At 46.4% G+C, this 20,999-nt stretch overlaps 1 protein-coding gene across 4 annotated transcripts; it reads left to right on the forward strand.

The window, feature by feature from the left end:
- Nucleotides 1–6,931: 6,931 nt before the first annotated feature.
- ZBTB9 (zinc finger and BTB domain containing 9) lies at nucleotides 6,932–18,276 on the forward strand. 4 transcript variants are annotated; one of them, XM_069985486.1, is made up of 2 exons: nucleotides 6,932–7,129; nucleotides 16,277–18,276. In XM_069985486.1, the coding sequence occupies exon 2, from the start codon at nucleotides 16,286–16,288 to the stop codon at nucleotides 17,522–17,524; it is 1,239 nt and encodes a 412-aa protein (XP_069841587.1). In that variant the 5' UTR covers nucleotides 6,932–7,129; nucleotides 16,277–16,285; the 3' UTR covers nucleotides 17,525–18,276. The 4 variants fall into 4 exon arrangements, with proteins under 4 accessions (XP_069841587.1, XP_069841589.1, XP_069841588.1 ...); XM_069985488.1 differs by having other exon boundaries at nucleotides 6,932–7,093; XM_069985487.1 differs by lacking the exon at nucleotides 6,932–7,129 and adding an exon at nucleotides 7,151–7,191.
- The last annotated feature ends 2,723 nt before the right edge of the window (nucleotides 18,277–20,999 follow it).

Here is a 20,999-nt window from a genome sequence, read left to right on the forward strand (position 1 = left end):
GAGAGGAGGGTGCTGATCTTATAGGAGAGGTCCAAGCAGCACAGAGGATGTCAGGAGAAGAGGGTGCTGATCTTATAGGAGAGGTCCCAGCAGCACAGAGGATGTCAGCAGAGGAGGGTGCTGATCTATAGGGGAGGTCCCAGCAGCACAGAGGATGTCAGGAGAGGAGGGTGCTAATCCTATAGGAGATAGTCCCCCTTTATAGATGGTCCCCCTCTTTCCCTTTATAGATGGTCCCCCTCTTTCCCCCTTATAGATGGTCCCCCTCTTTCCCCCTTATAGATGGTCCCCCTCTTTCCCCCCTTATAGATGGTCCCCCTCTTCCCTCTCCCCCCTTATAGCTGGTCCTCCTTTCCCCCCTTATAGATGGTCCCCCTCTTTCCCCCCTTATAGATGGTCCCCCTCTTTCCCCCCGTATAGATGGTCCCCCTCTTTCCCCCTCTATAGATGGTCCCCCTCTTTCCCCCTCTATAGATGGTCCCCCTCTTTCCCCCTCTATAGATGGTCCCCCTCTTCCCCCCCTTATAGATGGTCCCCCTCTTTCCCCCTTATAGATGGTCCCCCTCTTTCCCCCCTTTATAGATGGTCCCCCTCTTCCCCCCTTATAGATGGTCCCCCTCTTTCCCCCTCTATAGATGGTCCCCCTCTTTCCCCCTTAAAGATGGTCCCCCTCTTTCCCCCCTTATAGATGGTCCCCCTCTTTCCCCCCGTATAGATGGTCCCCCTCTTCCCCCCCTTATAGATGGTCCCCCTCTTTCCCCCTTATAGATGGTCCCCCTCTTTCCCCCCTTTATAGATGGTCCCCCTCTTCCCCCCTTATAGATGGTCCCCCTCTTTCACCCTCTATAGATGGTCCCCCTCTTTCCCCCTTATAGATGGTCCCCCTCTTTCCCCCCTTATAGATGGTCCCCCTCTTTCCCCCCGTATAGATGGTCCCCCTCTTCCCCCCCTTATAGATGGTCCCCCTCTTTCCCCCTTATAGATGGTCCCCCTCTTTCCCCCCTTTATAGATGGTCCCCCTCTTCCCCCCTTATAGATGGTCCCCCTCTTTCCCCCTCTATAGATGGTCCCCCTCTTTCCCCCTTAAAGATGGTCCCCCTCTTTCCCCCCTTATAGATGGTCCCCCTCTTTCCCCCCGTATAGATGGTCCCCCTCTTCCCCCCCTTATAGATGGTCCCCCTCTTTCCCCCTTATAGATGGTCCCCCTCTTTCCCCCCTTTATAGATGGTCCCCCTCTTCCCCCCTTATAGATGGTCCCCCTCTTTCACCCTCTATAGATGGTCCCCCTCTTTCCCCCTTATAGATGGTCCCCCTCTTTCCCCCCTTATAGATGGTCCCCCTCTTTCCCCCCGTATAGATGGTCCCCCTCTTTCCCCCCTTATAGATGGTCCCCCTCTTTCCCCCTTATAGATGGTCCCCCTCTTTCCCCCCTTTATAGATGGTCCCCCTCTTCCCCCCTTATAGATGGTCCCCCTCTTTCACCCTCTATAGATGGTCCCCCTCTTTCCCCCCTTATAGATGGTCCCCCTCTTTCACCCTCTATAGATGGTCCCCCTCTTCCCCCCTTATAGATGGTCCCCCTCTTTCACCCTCTATAGATGGTCCCCCTCTTTCCCCCTTATAGATGGTCCCCCTATTTTCCCCTTTATAGATGGTCCCCCTCTTTTCCCCTTTATAGATGGTCCCCCTCTTTCACCCTCTATAGATGGTCCCCCTCTTTCCCCCTTATAGATGGTCCCCCTCTTTTCCCCTTTATAGATGGTCCCCCTCTTTCCCCCTTTATAGATGGTCCCCCCCTCTTTCCCCCCTTTATAGATGGTCCCCCCCCCCAGTCAGTAAATAACAAAATATAACTCACCTACCCTGCGTTCCCCCGTCGATCCTCTCTCCGTCTGCTGCCTCCGGCTGATGCGCGGCTGCCGGGGGTGTCCCATCCTCTCCCCGGCAGCGCGCGCATCACACAGCTCCTAGTGCCGCCTGGGCCCTGACTTCCGGTACGTGCGCTCCCAGTACCGGAAGTCAGGGCCCCAGGCGGCACTAGGAGCTGTGAGATGCGCGCGCTGCCGGGGAGAGGACGGGACACCCCCGGCAGCCGCGCATCAGCCGGAGGCAGCAGGAGACTCTTGTGACCGCAAGCGAAACAATGCTTGCGGTCACAAGAGTGCAGTGGCGAGGGGGCCTCCCGGGCGGCATTATAATGTGGGCGGCACGGCATGGGCCCCCCCGGAGCCTCGGGCCCCGGGCGGCCGCCCAAACCGCCTACATTATAATCCGCCATTGCTTTGGCCGCACACATCTGCGATGCCAGGAGCTGAATGCACGGCTCGAGTCCTAACAATAAGTGTATATTGGTAATTTGTATAAATTTTTTTTGGGGGGGAGGACTGGCAGGACTTTTCCTTTTAAAGTGACTGTACCACCAGGCCCAGGCTGAAACACTGGAGGTGGGCTGACCCACCCTTAGTGGGAAGAAACTCCAGCCCCTCCATGACGTGACTCCATTACAATCAATGGAACCCTATCATAGAGGGGCTAGGGTTTCCTCCCACTAAGGGTGAGTCGACGCGTCTCCAGTGCTTCTGCCTGGGCCTGGTGATACAGTCACTTTAATGTAAGCAAATTGCCTATGTGTATTTCCTAGGGGATTATCATATTATAGGGGGTGTAAAGGGGGAACATTTCTTGAACATTATTTGATAAAGGACAGCCTTTCCACACTGAGGCAAGATAGCCTCATCCTTGTGGGTTTCCCAATGGCCCCTGCAGCACTAAACACCCTCTCAGATACCACACTGCTATCTAGGCAGGACTGCAGGGTCAGAGCAAACTCTGCAAGCTGTGGCCAGATGTCGACCTTCTCTGCCCAGAACTGCACTGGGTCAAAAATATTTAGGGGCAAGAGTGATTCCAAGTATGATTCGACCTATAATACCAGCTGCTATTGGAGGGAGACTTCAGTGTGGGGCTGACTGGATTGTTCCTTTATCTTTTGGGTTTTCTGACCCTGGCGTTTTTACCCCCAATATTCTTGTTATCTGGCTCCCCTGACCATTGGCTATTGTGACTTGACTTTTCTGTGGATTGTGATTTGGTACCTCTGCTGGCCGTTTGGTGTGACCACAAATTGGTAGGTATCACGCATCATCTGTCAATGGGGGACCTGAAATTTGAAGTTCAGAGTGAAACTGCCAAAATGCGTCAAAAAGAATTTAAAGACCGCTAATTTATTTTCGTACAGCCGGTCCAACATGTAAAGGACAGAATTCCACCATGTTGACACATTGCCAATGTTCCTGAAGTCCACAATGGAGTTGGATCTGGCGAAGGGCGTGACTTGCCACATAAGAGTGGCTGAAGTGTGTGCAAATTTCCTGCAACATCTTCAGAAGCTCCTCGAGACCTGGGAAGGTGCATAGGAACCTTTGCATCAGTAGGTTCATAGCCATGGAACGTGTGTCATTCCTCCCTGCTCCAGTGCCCACCTTCAGTTGCTAAGAAGTGCGCCAGTTTGGAATTCCATCCTCAATGATCCAAAGCAATTCCTGCCCAGTTAGACTGTGTTCTCCAAGGCTGCGCAAGTGCAGAACAGCCTGACGGCATTAGTACTCCATGGGGACAGGGTGGTGTATGAAAAATGGAATTGAATGGAACTAGGTGGAAAAAGTGGTGTGACCTCTATTTGTTGATGCTGCAGCTTCACCTCTCCCAGAAGGACGTTTATCCAGTGGGCACTGATGGACATATACTGCCCTTGTCCATGGTTCGAACTCCACATGTCCGCGCTGAGGTGCACCCAATTAAACACAGAGACGCATGGAGTTGCCAACCTTCTGTATATTAGGTTATGCATAATGCAAATGAGCCAGGGAGCGCACATTTATATTAATAGTACATTAATATTTTATGGATGGCAGTAGCTAATATTTATTTTGGGATATAACGTAGATATAGATTGTATGAGCGTGGAGATGGACCGGTTTTACCCTTATCTTATGGTGTGGTTCATAGTGTTAATCTTTACTATTTTGTTAAATTAATTGAACAATTGTTCAATTGTATTTATATATTTTAAAAATTAAAAAAAGAAATTCAAGGCAATCAACTTAGCCAGCTGCAGCTGTTGTTTTTTATGGGCAAAAGTGGCATGGGGGTCCCAGTTCTTCTAAACAATTGGGTGGTGGCAATCCATGTGCTGATGCACAGAAGTAGTATCTGGGTTTAAACCCAAACGCCTTGGTCTTGGTCATGGTATTTGTCCCTGACAATAAAAAACTGCCTCACCACTGATCGCAGTGGGCAGTTGTTTGTAGCAGGAGCACTGCTAGACTGTTTAGTACCGCCGCTGCTTTGGGGTACCTGAGTTCCTGTGTCTTTCTGAACACCAGTACGGTGACTGACGCTTTACCCCTTCCCTTTTGCCTCTGGACTGACGAGCTGAGGATGGGCCCTGACGCTGACTCGGTGGAACAAATACATCTTCACCCCCTGATGAAGATTTCTGTGGGCCGAGATTCTATGTGGGATACTGTCCCTAAATTACCTTGGAGGCCAGAGTGTTGTGACACCCATTTGGCGCTGCTACACCAAAAACTGGATGTTATTTCAATGATCACCAGATATTGATTACAGTATATTTTGAAATTAAAATAAGAAATTAAATTCTTAAAATAAATAATGATTAACTTCTCAAAATAATTAATAATTAGAAAGATTATAGATTTTTTTTTTACGCTGATGATCCACTAACAGCTACAGCCACTGCTGTCGATAGCAAAAATTAACTTTTTTTCCCTCCAGTTTTTGCCACTGTCATAATAGCTGTTTAACCCAACATAAGGCTATGTTCACACTGCGTATGAATCTGTCCGTAGTGCGAACCGCGAATATACGCACATAGTTTTGAGGTTGATGCGTTCGCTTAAAAGTATACGATATACGGCCGCACAGTGCACACTACGTAGGAACTTACGGCCGGATCGTATACGGCGCCATGAAAAATGAACAAGACCATTGTTTGAGGACGGAAATGTTGAAACTCACGGCCGTGGATTTCCATGCGGTCCAATACGCAGTACTTATTTCAGCCAAATTGAACTTGATTTTTCGATCCAAAAGGTTCTGTGTGGTTTACGGGGCTGGGCGAAGATTTCCAAGTAAATGACCTGTTTCAGATCGCTTCGAAACAAGCTAGGGAAGCATAACTGTACTGCGGGCGTATGTTCGCGGTTTGTACGCATCCGGCTGCATGTCTATTTTTCCCACGCCCGTAGTTTCAGCCGCACATGTACGGCGGCGTACGATCTATGGACGGATTCATACGCAGTGTGAACATAGCCTTAGGCTGGGTTCACACACAGTATATTTCAGTCAGTATTTTGCAACCTCAACCAGGAGTGGATTGAAAACACAGAAAGGCTCTGTTCACACAATGCTGAAATTGAGTGGATGGCCGTCATTTAATGGCAAATATTTGCTGTTATTTTTAAACAAAGGCTGTTAATTACCGTTATATGGCTGCCATCCATTCAATTTCAACATTGTGTGAACATAGCCTTTTTTTCAATCCACTCCTGGTTGAGGATGCAAAATACTGACTGAAATATACTGTGTGCAAACCCAGCCTAAGGCTATGTTCACACACAATAAGCGACCAGCCATTCACGGAATGGTCGGTCTCTGAAAAGATCATCCCAGCCGGTATTGCAGTATCGGACGGTTGATCTTTATGGCCGCAGACTTCTGATGTGGGCGCATCCGTGTGCGCCTGCATCAGAACTCCCCACAGTCCACTATGGAGCCAGCCGCTCGCTCCATAGTGTGCACCGACATGGTTTTTTTCAATGAATAGCGGCTGCAGAAAACTGACATGTCAGTTGTTTGCGGCTGCGCCGCTAGGGATCCCGGCAGGAGCATATGCTATGGGGGACATTATGAAAAGGCGTAAATGCCTTTTTTAGGTGCAGATCGGCGTAAAAATATTTTTTCGCATCTGCCCCATCTTCGCCAGTGGTCCAGAGAGGGGGCGTTACGGGAAGGGAGAGGGGGCGCAGCCTCTGCGTGCGCTGCAATTATAATTTTTCCCAGTGGAAAAATGATACTAAAACCAACGCCAGCTCTACGCCGCCAGATTTCAAAGTTTTTGCACGGACGGGCTCCGTGCAATTGGGATTTATGAAGAGGCGATGCACCTCTACGTAAATCCCGAGGTCCGGAGCTGAGGGGACATTTGTAAGCCCGGCGTAAAAAACGCCGGACTTCATAAATGTCCCCCCATGTGTATACACTCCGGACGGGATCCCATAGAAGGCAATGTAACGCATATTCTCGTAATAATCACGGCCATTGTACAACGGCCGTGGTTTTATGAAAATATAGGTTGTGTGACCATAGCCTTCCTCTGTATTAGTCCCACTATTGTAGCGACATTGGTTCGGCTGTTTTATTGCGGTTTGTTTGGATGTGAATCCGACCGAATATTCCCGCATCGAGTTTTTGACCGATTCCCTCATCTCTAGTTATACGGATAGTAATGGAGCAATTTTAAGCACTTTTTTTTAATGTAGCAAAATAAAGGTTTTAAAAATTGCCATCGTTGTAATTAAACTGAGGTGAGTAACATAGATGACAGGTCAGTTTTACCACTGGGTGAATGGCGTAGACACAAACGCCACCTGAAATTTGGAAAATACCTTTTTTTAAAAAAAAATTACCACCCAAATAATAAATGATGGTCACATGGTCACAGACACCTGACCGGGATATAATTCATGACTAAATTTTCTGTTGTAACCAAAACACACCGTGTGAACACCGCCCTATCCTACCTCACAGGGGTCACTGCCCTCGGCTAGTCACGTGCTGCCTCCCAGCCAATCACATGACGAGTAATCTACCTCACTAGCCCTCACACGGTGACCGGGGCCCCCACACACCCAGCCTCCAGCCCAGGATTTCTCCCCACCGCTCTCTCCTCTTCCTCTGATCGGGAACGGCTATTTCATGTGGTAGAGCACCGCCTTCCGGCATTTTTATACGTCACGCAGTAACGTGACAGGAAGCAGGACGGGTCATGTGACCCGAGGGTAACCCAGGAGTAAGTCGTTTTCGGCCCTGCCGCTGGTTTCCCGTGGTGAGCGCTGTGTGTGATATACTGGGGATCAGGGGCCGGGCCTGTATGTGTGCGCTCACAGGGTAAGCTCATGTTCGTCCTTGTGACCGTGTCCCGGGGCGGCCGCAGTGTAGAACCGATCAGTGAGGAGGGAGAGACAGGTAAGCGGGGGCCGGAGGTGGCCTGAGCCCGGGGCCTCTTCACCTGCCGTGTGTAATCATTCCGGGGGCCCATATCTCTATACACGGTGTCCGACACCACAGCTGATACTTATATATACAGTGCCCGGGGCCGGAGCACAGCTCTGTGTATACAGCGAACCCTGGGTAATGTGTGTGTATATATATGTATACAGACACTGGGTAATGTGTATGTACTGTGTGTGTGTGTATGTGTATATATATATATACACATTACTCAGTGTCTGTATACAGATATACAGTATATATATTTATATATACACACACTACATACACATTACCCAGGGTTTGCTGTATACAGAGATATCTGTATACAGCAAACCCTGGGTAGTGTGTATGTAGTGTGTATGTATATATATATATATATATATATATATATATATATATATATACTGTATACAGACATTGAGTAATGTGTATGTAGTGTGTGTGTGTGTGTGTGTTTTTATATATATATATATATATATATATATATATATATATATATATATATATATATATATATATATATATATATATATACACACACAGACCCAGCACATGCAGGGAACCCTGGGTAATGTGTGTGTGTGTGTATATATATATATATATATATATATATATATATATATATATATATTAGAATTCAAACTCGGTTTTCAAACTAAATTTCCCCCTGAAGTTTTGCTCGGTATCCGAACAAAATCAGGGGGATAACTGTCAGCTGAACTGATGTTCATCTGACAGTTAGAGGTGTTCGGGAACAGTGAGAGGCAGGAGCGGGCGGCTATTTAAACTTGCCGCTGCTCCTCTCAGCTGCAGGGGACACCCTGTAAAGAAGCGGGGATTTCCCGAGCAGGAGCGCGGCGGCAAGTTTAAATAGCTGCCCGCTCCTGCCTCTCACTGCGGGGACGCCCTGAAGCCGGCCGCACTAACCTGTCATTCCACGTCCCCCCCTTGCTGGCCCGGAGCTCTTCCTGTATGGTTCCCCCGCAGCCGCACGCATCTGCTGTTCTGCCCGCGGCCCCGCTCATCAGCTCCTTAGCCGCTTCCTTCTGCTGCTCCCCGCCACGTCTGCAGGATGAAGGAGAGTCTGCAGACGCGGCGGGGACCAGTGGGTGGAAGCAGTTAAGGAGCTAATTAGGCTAGGTTCACACTGCGTTTTCAGCATCCGTTTAACGCATCCGTTTTTTAAAAAAAACGCATAAAAAACGGATTGCAAAAAACGGATTCATTTGTGTGCATCCGTTTTTCCATTGACTTCCATTATAAAAAAAAACGGATCCGTTTTTTTTGACGGACCAAAACGGACAAAAAAACGTTGCTGACCGTATTTTTCTGGACGTTAAAAAAACCGGATCCGTTAAACGGATGCTGAAAACGCAGTGTGAACCTAGCCTAAGCGGGGCTGCTGGCAGAACAGCAGATGCGTGTGGCTGCGGGGGAACCATACAGGAAGAGATCCGGGCCGGCAGGGGGGACGTGGAATGACAGGTTAGTGCGGCCGGCTTCAGGGCGTCCCCGCAGTGAGAGGCAGGAGCAGGCGGCTATTTAAACTTGCCGCCGCGCTCCTGCTCCTCTCAGCTGCCGGGGACACCCTGTAAAGAAGTGGGGAATCCCATCATAATGAGGGGAATCCCCACTTCTTTACAGGGTGTCCCCCGCAGCTGATTGGAGCAGGAGCACGGCGGCAAGTTTAAATACCCGCCCGCTCCTGCCTCTCAGTGTTCCTGTGAACATCAAAATGTTCTTACGCTCTGTTGGCCGGGTGCTCTGCATCTGACCCACGGAGGGTAAGAACCAATTAATCAGTTTAACATTGTTCCCTATGGGAATTTACAGCTCGGTTCTGGAACAGCCTTCCAGAACCAATTATATTCAAGAACCGAGGTACCACTGTATGTATGTATGTATGTGTATGTGTATATATATATATATATATATATATATATATATATATATATATATATATATATATATATATATATATATATATATACAGTATATAGACCCAGCACATATAAGGAACCATAGGTAATGTGTATGTAGTTTGACTTTGTGTATATATATCTGCATACAGACCCTGGGTAATTGTGTGTGTGTGTATGTATATGTGCGTGTGTGTGTATATATATATATATATATATATATATATATATATATATATATATATATATATATATATATATATATATATATATATATATATATATATATATATATATTTCTGTATACAGACCCAGCACATATGTAATGGGTATTGTGTAGTGTGTGTGTATATATAGCTATGTATATAACCCTATAATACTGTATATAACAAGCTCGGGGCCCTACATCTCCTCTATACAGGGTGTCCTGTGTAGAAGTGTATATATATCCCTATAATTGTATATATGGAACGCCTGGGGCCATATACCCTCTATACAAGGTGTCCATCACCAGACAGTGTGATTGATTCTTGTATATACAGTGTCTGGGGTCGGAGAGCAGCTGTGTGTATACAGATGCAGGACATGCACATTACCTGGGGATCCCTGTATACATAGGGCTGCCCTCCAGCCCTGGGTACTGAATATACGAGTATCAATTAAAGTGTCCCGTAATAGGCACCCTATATAGAGGAGATAAGGCCCTAGTGTTATAGTGCTATAAACGTGCTCATATATATTATACACACACACACACACACACTCACATACATTCATTACTGAGGGAGTCCTTGTGTGTGTGCTGTATATACACTCACCGGCCACTTTATTAGGTACACCTGTCCAACTGCACGTTACCACTTAATTTCTAATCAGCCAATCAAATGGCGGCAACTCAAGACCATCTCCAGCAGTTCAAACCGAGCATCAGTATGGGGAAGAAAGGTGATCTGAGTGCCTTTGAACGTGGCATGGTTGTTGGTGCCAGAAGGGCTGGTCTGGGTATTTCAGAAACTGCTGATCTACTGGCATTTTCACGCACAACCATCTCTAGGGTTTACAGAGAATGGTCCGAAAAAGAAAAAACTTCCAGTGAGCGGCAGTTCTGTGGGCGGAAATGCCTTGTTGATGCCAGAGGTCAGAGGAGAATGGGCAGACCGGTTCGAGCTGATAGAAAGGCAACAGTGACTCAAATAGCCAACCGTTACAACCAAGGTAGGCAGAAGAGCATCTCTGAATGCACAGTACGTCCAACTTTGAGGCAGATGGGCTACAGCAGCAGAAGACCACACCGGGTGCCACTCCTTTCAGCTAAGAACAGGAAACTGAGGCTACAATTTTCACAAGATCATTGAAATTGGACAGTAGAAGATTGGAAAAACGTTGCCTGGTCTGATGAGTCTCGATTTCTGCTGCGACATTCGGATGATAGGGTCAGAATTTGGCGTCAACAACATGAAAGCATGGATCCATCCTGCCTTGTATCAATGATTCAGGCTGGTGGTGGTGGTGTCATGGTGTGGGGAATATTTTCTTGGCACTCTTTGGGCCCCTTGGTACCAATTGAGCATGGTTGCAACGCCACAGCCTACCTGAGTATTGTTGCTGACCATGTCCATCCCTTTATGACCACAATGTACCCAACATCTGATGGCTACTTTCAGCAGGATAATGCGCCATGTCATAAAGCTAGAATCATCTCAGACTGGTTTCTTGAACATGACCATGAGTTCACTGTACTCCAATGGCCTCCACAGTCACCAGATCTTAATCCAATAGAGCATCTTTGGGATGTGGTGGAACGGGAGATTCGCATCATGGATGTGCAGCCGACAAATCTGCGGCAACTGTGTGATGCCATCATGTCAATATGGACCAAAATCTCAGCACCTTGTTGTATCTATGCCACCAAGAATTGAGGCAGTTCTGAAGGCAAAAGGGGGTCCAACCCGTTACTAGCATGGTGTACCTAATAAAGTGGCCGGTGAGTGTATGTATAGCTGGGTGTGTATAGCTCTATAGGTCAGTGTATAGTGCTGCCCTTGACAGTGTTTTCATTGTATTGGGTGCCTTGTAGAGATTCGGGTTCGAGTCCATCCAAACCCGAACGTTCGGTATTTGATTAGCTGCTGAACTTGGATAAAGCTCTAAGGTTGTCTGGAAAACATGGATACAGCCAATGACTATATCCATGATTTCCACATAGCCTTAGGGCTTTATCCAACTTCAGCAGCCACCGCTAATCAAATGCCGATCATTTGGATCGACTCGAGCATCCTCGAGGTTCACTCATCTCTAGTGCCTTATAGATGCCATGCGCTGGCTTCTTGGTTATAAAGTCTTGTGACTGCCCAAACTCCACCCACTGTGTTTCAGGGGGAGGAGCCTGACATGCTTCAGGTGTAATCAGGAATGACAGTGCACTGTATCCCCACCTCATTGGCCTATTTAATAAAGGATAGGGGACAAGTAAGTGATTGCGGGGGTCTGGCCTCCGTACAACGCTCTCTGATCTTTCAGGTGGCTCCACAGAGAATGAATGGAGCTGTGGGTCATGTGCTGTGGATGGGAGTTCCTTCACACATACTGTATCGCAGCAGATTTTACTGGGTGCTGCTATTTTCTATGGCTTTACATATTTGCTTCTGATTTTTTATTTTTTTTTTGCACCTAGAATGTAAAGCCCCTCCCCTCTTAACCCACTGCTACCGTGCTAATATGTTGTGAAGAGAGGAAAAGTACCTGGGTGGATATCCTGGCGAAGGCAAAAATTCTCAAGTATAAAAAATAAAATGGCTGATTTATTAGATAAAATCAGTTAAAATGTACATAAAATTAGCAATTACGCCTTTCTGGAGTTCTATTTTTCTTCATCAGATTGCATGTATGCCATGTGCCAAACAGCTTGTTTATATCAGCCGGAAAAGTGCGCCAGTCCACTCTGGGGGGGCGGGGCTAAGCAATAGTAAACAGTGAACAATAGTAACATGCATCAATGGTCTGAGGTGTGGATGGACCAAAAGAACAAAGAATGGGGTTTACAATATAACGCATGAGTTGTTAGACGTATTCATTCATAAACTGGCAGGAAAAGGGGATTTAAAACCTAAATAAACAAATATTTATAGCAGTAACAGTGTGTTTGAGTTTAGTGCAGCAGCTGGAGAGAGTTGGCGTCCGGTATCCTAGTAACAAGAGGCGGGTCCTAATTTTATGTCCTTTTTTTTTTTTTTTTTTACTGATTTTATCTAATAAATCAGCCATTTTGTTTTTTATACACCGCTCGTTGTAAAAGAATTTTTGGCAGCTTCAGGATACCTTTTTTTTTCTTCTCTCTGCTGCATAAAACCATGGCCCAGCACTGGGAGAGTCCCGTTTCCTGGATACTTTCACCAGCAGCCATCATCCGACACTATGAGCTACCCCAAAGCAGCCCAAGGGACTTAAAGGGGTACTCCGGTCCGGGGGTATTTTTTACCAATGGCCGGGGAGGGGGTGGTTATCAACGGCGCAGGTGACTTACCTCCCCGTTTCCAGCACCAGGTCCCGGATCGCATCGCCCCGTACCTCCGTCTTGCGGCCGCTTATTGGTGTGAGCTGCTGCATGAGACGTGACGTCCCGCCTTGGCCGCTGAATGGCTGAGCTGCCTTGAGATGTCACGTCTCGTCTCATGTGGCAGCTCACACCAGGAAGTGGACGGGGGTACGGGGCGCCACGATACGGGACCCGCCGCTGGAACCGGGGAGGTAAGTCACCAGGCACCATACATTACCTGTCCGGGCTGCAGGTCTTCTCCTTCTCCCGGGGTCCCGTGCGCAGCAGCTTCGGAGCGGGGCTGTCTGAAATGATAGACCACTTAGCCAATCACTGGCCGGGACCGCTGCGGCCAGTGATTGGCTGAGCGATCTGTCACTTCTGACAGCCCCGCTGCAGCCCGGACAGGTAATTTATGGTGCAAGGGCTGCAAGGACATCGGTAATGATGTCCCTGCAGCCCTCGCTTAACGATCATTGGAGACGTGGAATAGGCCCAGTAAACGTGCGCCGATCTAGCAGATCGGCGCTCATCTACATCGTTGATCGTGCCCCCATCGGCCCGTGGAATAGGACCCTTAGTGCTAATTTGTTACCTGTCTGCGCTCCCACTTGCTTCCCCGGCTCCTTGGTGTCCCGCTCAGCCAATCAATGCGCTGTCCTGCCGCAGCCGCTGATTGGCTGAGCAGAACGCCAGCGAGAAGCAAGCGGGAACGGGGACAGGTAATGTATTAGCCCGGCAGTGGTGGGTTAAGTGGGAAGGGGCATTACTTTCTCGCAGCAGAATGTAAAATCTGTGAATATATAAAGCAATAGAAATTTACAGTACCCAGTATCACTGCAGAACTCGCAGTGTGAAATGCGCTGCAATACCATACGTGTGAAGGCACCCTAAAGGTGTTATCAAGACTTGTGATTAGTGTGTTGCACAGGGTGGATCTACAGTGTGAGGGTGAATGCACACTAGTCAGGTCTGTGGATTACAGCACCAGCCAGCTACATCAGATTCTTCAGATTCACACACTGCACTAGTTTCCTGACACACATCGACCTTTTGTTCGGGTTCCACAATCTGCACACTAACCATTTATTTTGTGGCTTATTTGCTGCTGATTTTTTTATTTTATTTTATTTTTTAATGTCTACTTAAAATCTGTCCAGTGCAATGCACATGAAGATTATTTTTATTTACAAATCCTTTCCGCTTTCTGTCATGTGCTGAAAATCTTTCGCAGAGGCTAAAAGTTTAATGGTTTTTGTGCAGATGAGCTTTGTGCAGAAATTTGTAACTTTTTTTTTTTTTTTAGGCCAAAGAGTAGCATAAATAGAATAAGCGATTACACCGGCTAAAGTGTAATCCGGCAGTGATGTTCTGACTCTCTCCTAGATCTGCACATTCAGCTGGTTCCATAATACTCTATCGATCTATACACTGGTATAAACCTGTGGCCCTCTATTTATTGCAGAACTACAATTCCCATGAAGCCTGGACTGCCAAATGGGAGTTGCAGTTTTGCAACAGCTGGGGGGGGGTACAAGTTTGACAACACTGTTACAGATTATAATGGAGGACATTGCTTGGCCCATTCTCACTTGCTTCTCCTCCTCAGTAGTACAATGAGGTGTGTGTCGCCCCCCAGATATCACACAGAGATGTGCCACATTGAGTACTGCCTTTATATTAAGGATCAAGTAAATTTTTGCACCAGAATCTGCAACTTTTTAGCTTACACTGCACTCACTACTTAGAATAAGTGGGTGGGGCAAGGCATAAAAAGGTGTGGCCATGACTACACAAAGCATAGAGCTGAGGTTTATTGTTCCATACAATACATTGTTGGTAATTTGGCTGTGCTGGTCCACTGATCAGCTATTGATGGTTTATCGTATGCATATGGTATTAGTGGGATTTCCGTAGAAGACCCCTGTAATGTACTTGTCGACTCTTCAGAAGCAGAACCCATGGTGAGACATGAGACTGCTGACTAGTGTTGAGGGGACCTATCAAACTTTTTGGGTTCTGCAACTTTCTCCCAACCCGACCCCATGGCATTTGATTTCCCTTGGTTGCAGAAGTTGGATGCCGCCCTAGGGCTGCCAGAAAACATGGATATAGCCTATTGTGAGCGGTTGGGTTAGTAGAACGTTGCAGAAACCTACGTTTGACAGGTCCGCTCAACGTTACCGCCAACTAACTAAACTTTTTTTGTTTTAACTGTGAGACGTCAGTGTAAATTGAGTTGAATTTGTTGCTCTTGATTTCAATCCACTTGTTGTGGGACATTATTAGATGGCGCAGAAACCTTACTCCTCTTCCCTTATGGTTTCTCAAAAGCTTGAGAGAGGGGTTCTAGAACCCAAAACCTGTTTTGTTTAAAAAGTAGAATAAGGCTGGGTTTAAATTAAATGAAACTGATAAATTTATGTTTTTTCAGAATGTTGCAAGTCATGTTCTGATGTACGGTGATCCGACAGCATGATCCAGCAGCACTAAGTCCGGCAAAAAAAATATACACTTATTACGGGAAATGCTTATAAAGTGCTTTTTTCCCCGCACTTACTACTTGATCAAGGCTTCACTTCCTGGATAACAGGGTGATGTCCCGCCCTGACTCCCAGAGCTGTGTGGGCTGTGGCTGCTGGAGAGGATGATGGCAGAGGGATGCTCTGTGTCCCTCCAGTGCCCTCTGTCCCTCAGTGTCCCTCTGCCATTATCCTCTCCAGCTGCTACAGCCCGCACAGCTCTGGGAGTCCGGGCGGGACATCGCCATGTTATCCAGGAAGTGACGTCACCATGTTATCCAGGAAGTGACATCACCATGTTATCCAGGAAGTGAAGCCTTGATCCAGTAGTAAGTGCAGGGAAAAAAGCACTTTATAAGCATTTCCCGTAATAAATGTATATTGGTGATTTGTATAACTTTTGGGGGGCAATACAGTACTTAAGTAAAAATTTTCGCCACACTTCTCCTTTAAGTTGTCCCATTGAAATACATCGGTTCACTTCAAAGATACGTTTCCCTTTAGTGCTTTTCTACTGCGCTGGAGGGAAATGCCACCCGATGAATGTAAACCTGACCTAAAACTCCTTTACCATCCTTAATCATCTGCACCGATTGTTGTAATGCCATAGCACCGCTGACACTCTCCTGTTCCTTGGTTACACCTTTAGTCAAGACATTTACCTAAACTTCTCCTGTGGGCGGCTCTCTGGCTCCTAAGGGTCCTGTTACACTGAGTTATTTTTATCGATTAACGACTAATGATAAACGATCGCAAACAAGATTTTTTAGGTTTAGATCTAAATCAAAGATCAATGACATACAAACGATTAAAAAAAATATATATATTTTTTTTTTTCCACGATAATCGTCCCGTTTAATAGAGCCCTAAGTCTGGACTGATATAAGCAATGCAGCAGTTTTTGCCCCGTCACTAATGAAAACTTTAATGACCGTACGGGAAATCTCTGAGAGGGGGTGATGTTGCAAATGTTATGTCTGATTGTCTGTTATTGTGTCTTGTAGACCATCACCATGTCTGGGACCGAGAGCATCCAGCTGGACTTCCCACACTACAGCTCTGTGCTCCTGGACACCCTGAACAAGCAGCGACTGGAGGGCAAGTTCTGCGATCTCTCTGTCCAGGTGCAGGATCGTGTCTTCCAAGCCCACAAGACCGTATTGGCGGCCTCCTCCCCTTACTTCCATGACAAGCTGCTTCTGAATGACACCAGCTGCCTGGTTTTGCCAAGTGTCATTCAGCCTGAGGCCTTCGAGAACCTGTTGCAACTTATTTACTCTGGAAGACTTTGCCTTGAAATGGAATCGTTGCCCTCACACCTCCTGGTGGCCAGTGGTCTGCAGATGTGGCAAGTGGTAGACCGATGTTCTGAGATTCTTAAAGAGAGAAAAGCTTATGTCCCGCAGACCTGGTCAAGCCGTGCCAGTGAAAGCCAGTCGCCGAGCAGCAGCTTCCAGCTACCACGAGACGACCCTCCGCCACCACCACCGACAGTCACAGTGGGTTGCTCGGATGATGATGAAGTGATCAAGGTTCGAGTTTCAGAAGAAGAGGAAGAAGAAGAGGAGGAGGAGGAGGAGGACTCAAAGAGCGGTATGAATGTCCTGGATGAGACTGTAGCAACCAATTGTTCTTATGCTCTCCCTTCTTCATCTTCGTCACCTGAAAGCCCTAAAGTCATCTACATCAAGCAAGAGCGGACTGAAGAGGATGGAGGTTATTTAAAGGCTTTTGAAGTCACTGAAGTTCAGGCCGAGTATCCTTCAGAGCTAAGCTTTGTCATCCCTCCTACGTCATCACCATCCTCCTCCGACGTTTCCCTCTGTATCCCCCAAAAACTCTACGGTGCGGCAGAACCGACCTCTTTCACAATCTCAAAACCTGTGGACCTTCATGGAAATGAGATTGTATCCCAAGCTCTTCAGGCTCAAACTGTTCATGCTCCCGTCAAGCTTGTGGCAGCCCCAGACGGGAAAAAATTTGGGTGCTTGTGCGGGAAACGTTTTGCCGTAAAGCCTAAGCGCGACCGCCATATTATGCTGACCTTCAGTCTACGCCCGTTTGGCTGTTCTGTCTGCCACAAGAAGTTCAAACTCAAGCATCACCTCACAGAACACATGAAAACGCACGGGGGGAACTTGTTCTCTTGTGAAGACTGTGGCCGCAAATTCAGGGTGGAAAGCTGCTTCCAAAAGCACAAGGAAGTTTGTAAAGGACAGAGATGGGCAGGGGCCTGCTGGACTTACAAATAACCCCAGAAGCCCATCATCAGAGGCAAATCTACAGGGGCCTTCTGTTATAGAGACTGACTTTAGTTGAGTTTTCTCGACCTTCCAAGAATGAACACGTCCCAATAACCAGAAGAGTAGTCCTAGATCTGTACGATTGTAGCCTGGATACTGCATTAGAACTGCCGTGTATTGAGTGCTGCCCTCTACTGGACTGTGCTTGCTGGAGGTCTATAGGAACATTGGTTTTATTGTGGTATATTATGATATATCGACGACATTACTTTTTTTATTTTAGTTTTTTTTTTTTTTTTTTTGCAGAGTCTTTATACTGTTTTACATAGGACCTCCACTTGGGAGGACTGAGCTTGTCACTGGATTACTACATCATCTATGACAGCGGCATGTTCCCATCATAATGGCCCGCACGGTATGAAGCGTGCCTCTAACGTATGGACAGCAGATACGGCTTTAGGTCTCTGTGTAAATATACACACATGTAGCCCTCATGTATGTCAATGCGTGTCTGTACATACAGGGTTAGAGAATGTTAGTAACACTGATTACCTGCAATAATAATAATCCTATGCTATGTCACCTCCGCTGAGAAGTGACATCACCGGTGATGTCAGGGGCTAGGGGGTTGGTTAGGAGTCTACTGTAAGTATTGATGGGGACTATAATAATGGATGGACACCTATACCATGATTTGCTGACCCTATGTCCAGTCTATTAGCAGTTATATGGCAGAGGTATCAAGTGTCCTTTTTATATATACTCTCTATTGTGAATGCCTCTCCCATCATGCCTCAGGACAGAGCAAAAGTGTAATGCTGTAGAAATTTTATCCAGTACTCACTGTTGCCCCCTGTTGAGTGATTTTTGCATAGATCATAGTTTTGCAATGTAGTTATTATCTATGAATAGTTTTCTTAAAATTTGTGCCATATACTGAACACCCCTGGGTACCACAGCACGTTTGGTACAGCCCAATACATCGTAGTGGAGTCCTCTATGTCTGTGTTCCCTTACCTGTGACTTTCCAGGTGTTGCAAAATCACAACTCCCATTCTGCACGATAGGCGTTGTGGTTTTGCCACAGGTTGGGGAACACTACTGGTCTGGTCCAAAATAAAAAAGTAAAAGTAATTTATGTCTAAGTAATCTACTGGGGCCAATTCACACACAGCAGATTCTGTGCAGGAATTTCTGATGCGAGCGATTACTTAGTCTCAGAGAATGACCTATTGTTTTTATGTTTAGTACATTTTTTAAGAATCTTTGGTGATTTTTTTTTTTTTAAATAATTTTTACTATCTATTTTAAATTCCCATAATCTTGTAGATTCCATTCTCACCACTAGGCCTAAAACAGCCCAGACTTCCTGTTCTGTCTGTGATGCAAAGGAGCAGGCTGCTGTAAATTGGGCCGTAGGAAATTACAGATAAGTCGACACCAGAAGAGAGACATCAGATGATGATCACAGTTCAGCCTCCCCTTCCCTGTGGAATGACCTTTATAAAGGTCACGGCACATGCCCAGTCACCTTTGCCATTTATTTCAATAGCACAGCTCCTGTCTGTTGTCCAGGGGCCTTGTTGTAAATCATATATCTAAATGTTATTAAAAAAAAAATAGCTGAATCAAGATGGCTGCCCCCATAATGTACAAAGATAAAATAAAAAAAATTACAATAGACAAAGGAAAAGCATGTTTTAATATCTGTGATGAAAGAAGAAACAAAAGAACATCAGAGGGGCGCACATAGCGAAATTCTGCAGCAATCGGTAAATGAATAAATGCACTTGTGTAGTGCCGCTTACCTTCGGAGGTCGTACTCTGACCACTGCACTGCCAATAGTATGTATAAATTAGAACAGTCTCTTGCCTGTTCCACAATTCTGGCAAACTGGTATCAAGATGAGATCCAAGGTGCTCTGGAAGAACCACAAACTATACAAAGTTGAGGAGGTCAAGCGCTGATTGGATTGATAGAATAATACAGTGTCATACATGATGGGAGGCGTAGTATTACTAATGTCAGTGGACAAAGCAGAATTATGCTCAAAACTCTTTGTCCATTGAATAAAGTGCTTCAGTGGTAGTACACCTCCCATCATCTATCATCAGCGCCTGAGCTCCTCAACTTTGTATAGTCTTGTGGATCTTCCCGACCACCTTGAATCATATTTTAGTATCTGGTTATAATCAGGGGATACAGGTCCTTTAACGTTGTGCAACAAATCTGATGTGTGTGAATATACTCTTGGGTGTTGCCAAGACAATCGTGAAGGATCCTCTATTCTTGAGCTTGGTTGCAAAGAATGGCCATCACTCTGTATGGTGTCTCTTAAAAGGGCCATCTTCTGTGTGTGGAGGAAAGAAGATTTCTTTATTAACATATGAGGTTAACTTTTCTTGGGAAAGTTCATTAGTTTTATCACTTTAGGATCCGTTCTTAATATACAAGGGGAAATCTGCCACTAAAAGCGAGTCTAGCCTTATTCTGCAGGTTTCTTCTTCCATCATCCTCAGGGTCCAGTCCTCATCTTCTAAGCTTTCTTTAGTCACCTGCGTTATAATGGTAGTGGGGAACTTTGTGATTTAAAAATTACACCTCCTTAATTTTCACCTTTTGTTTGTGAGAACTATAGAAGGGTTTATATCAGAGGTGTCAAACTCTTATACACAGTTGGCCAAATCTCAAAATTTGACTAAAGTCGCGGGCCAAACTGAGTATTTATTGAAGCACAGTTGCGTTCAGCTTTCCTATAATAAATGATATAATAAAAGGCTATAGCATGACAAACATAGGATTGGAAGGTAGAGTTCCCTCCCCATGTCTGTAACTAAAGGGGATATCCAGTGATTTTGGTGCAGTTATAAGGATTAGAATAAAGGGCCTATTCTTACCTTTACATGCCCTCTGTATTCCTGCTGGGCCTCTGGGTCCCCCGCTGACCACTGCAGCTGCCACTTTCAGGATGAACTCATATTGGCAGTGACAGCCTGCTCAGCCAATTACTGGCAGCAATGCTGTTCCTCTGAGTCACTGCCTGTCCATGGGCCGTCACTGCCTATACGAGTTTACCTGAAAAGTGGTATAAGTGAAGGACACCGCAGGAGGACATCCCCCCCCCCCCTTCTGAGTCTCAACGAAAGCAGTCGCCACTGCATCAGGCTCCTCTCTGGAGCAAAGCATCTGCATCACTGCTGCACGTACCATTGTCCTATGGGTACATATGGCAGTAAGACACCTCCTCCCGCCTGCCAGGACCAATGTGTCGCAGCGGTTCCACAACGGGCCATAAATAATGGCACTGTGAGCCAGAGTTTGACATTGCTGATCTAAATGGAAGTCCTACAACTGTGTTTATACAATTTAGTTATTTCTAGATTTAAAGGAGGTTATCCAGCACTACAAAAACATGGCCACTTTCCTCCAGACACAGCCCCGCTCTTGTCTCCAGTTTGGGCGGGGTTTTGCTGCTCAGTTCCA

This window comes from Dendropsophus ebraccatus, chromosome 10, assembly GCF_027789765.1.
Source record: "Dendropsophus ebraccatus isolate aDenEbr1 chromosome 10, aDenEbr1.pat, whole genome shotgun sequence".
Taxonomy (NCBI): Eukaryota; Metazoa; Chordata; class Amphibia; order Anura; family Hylidae; genus Dendropsophus; species Dendropsophus ebraccatus.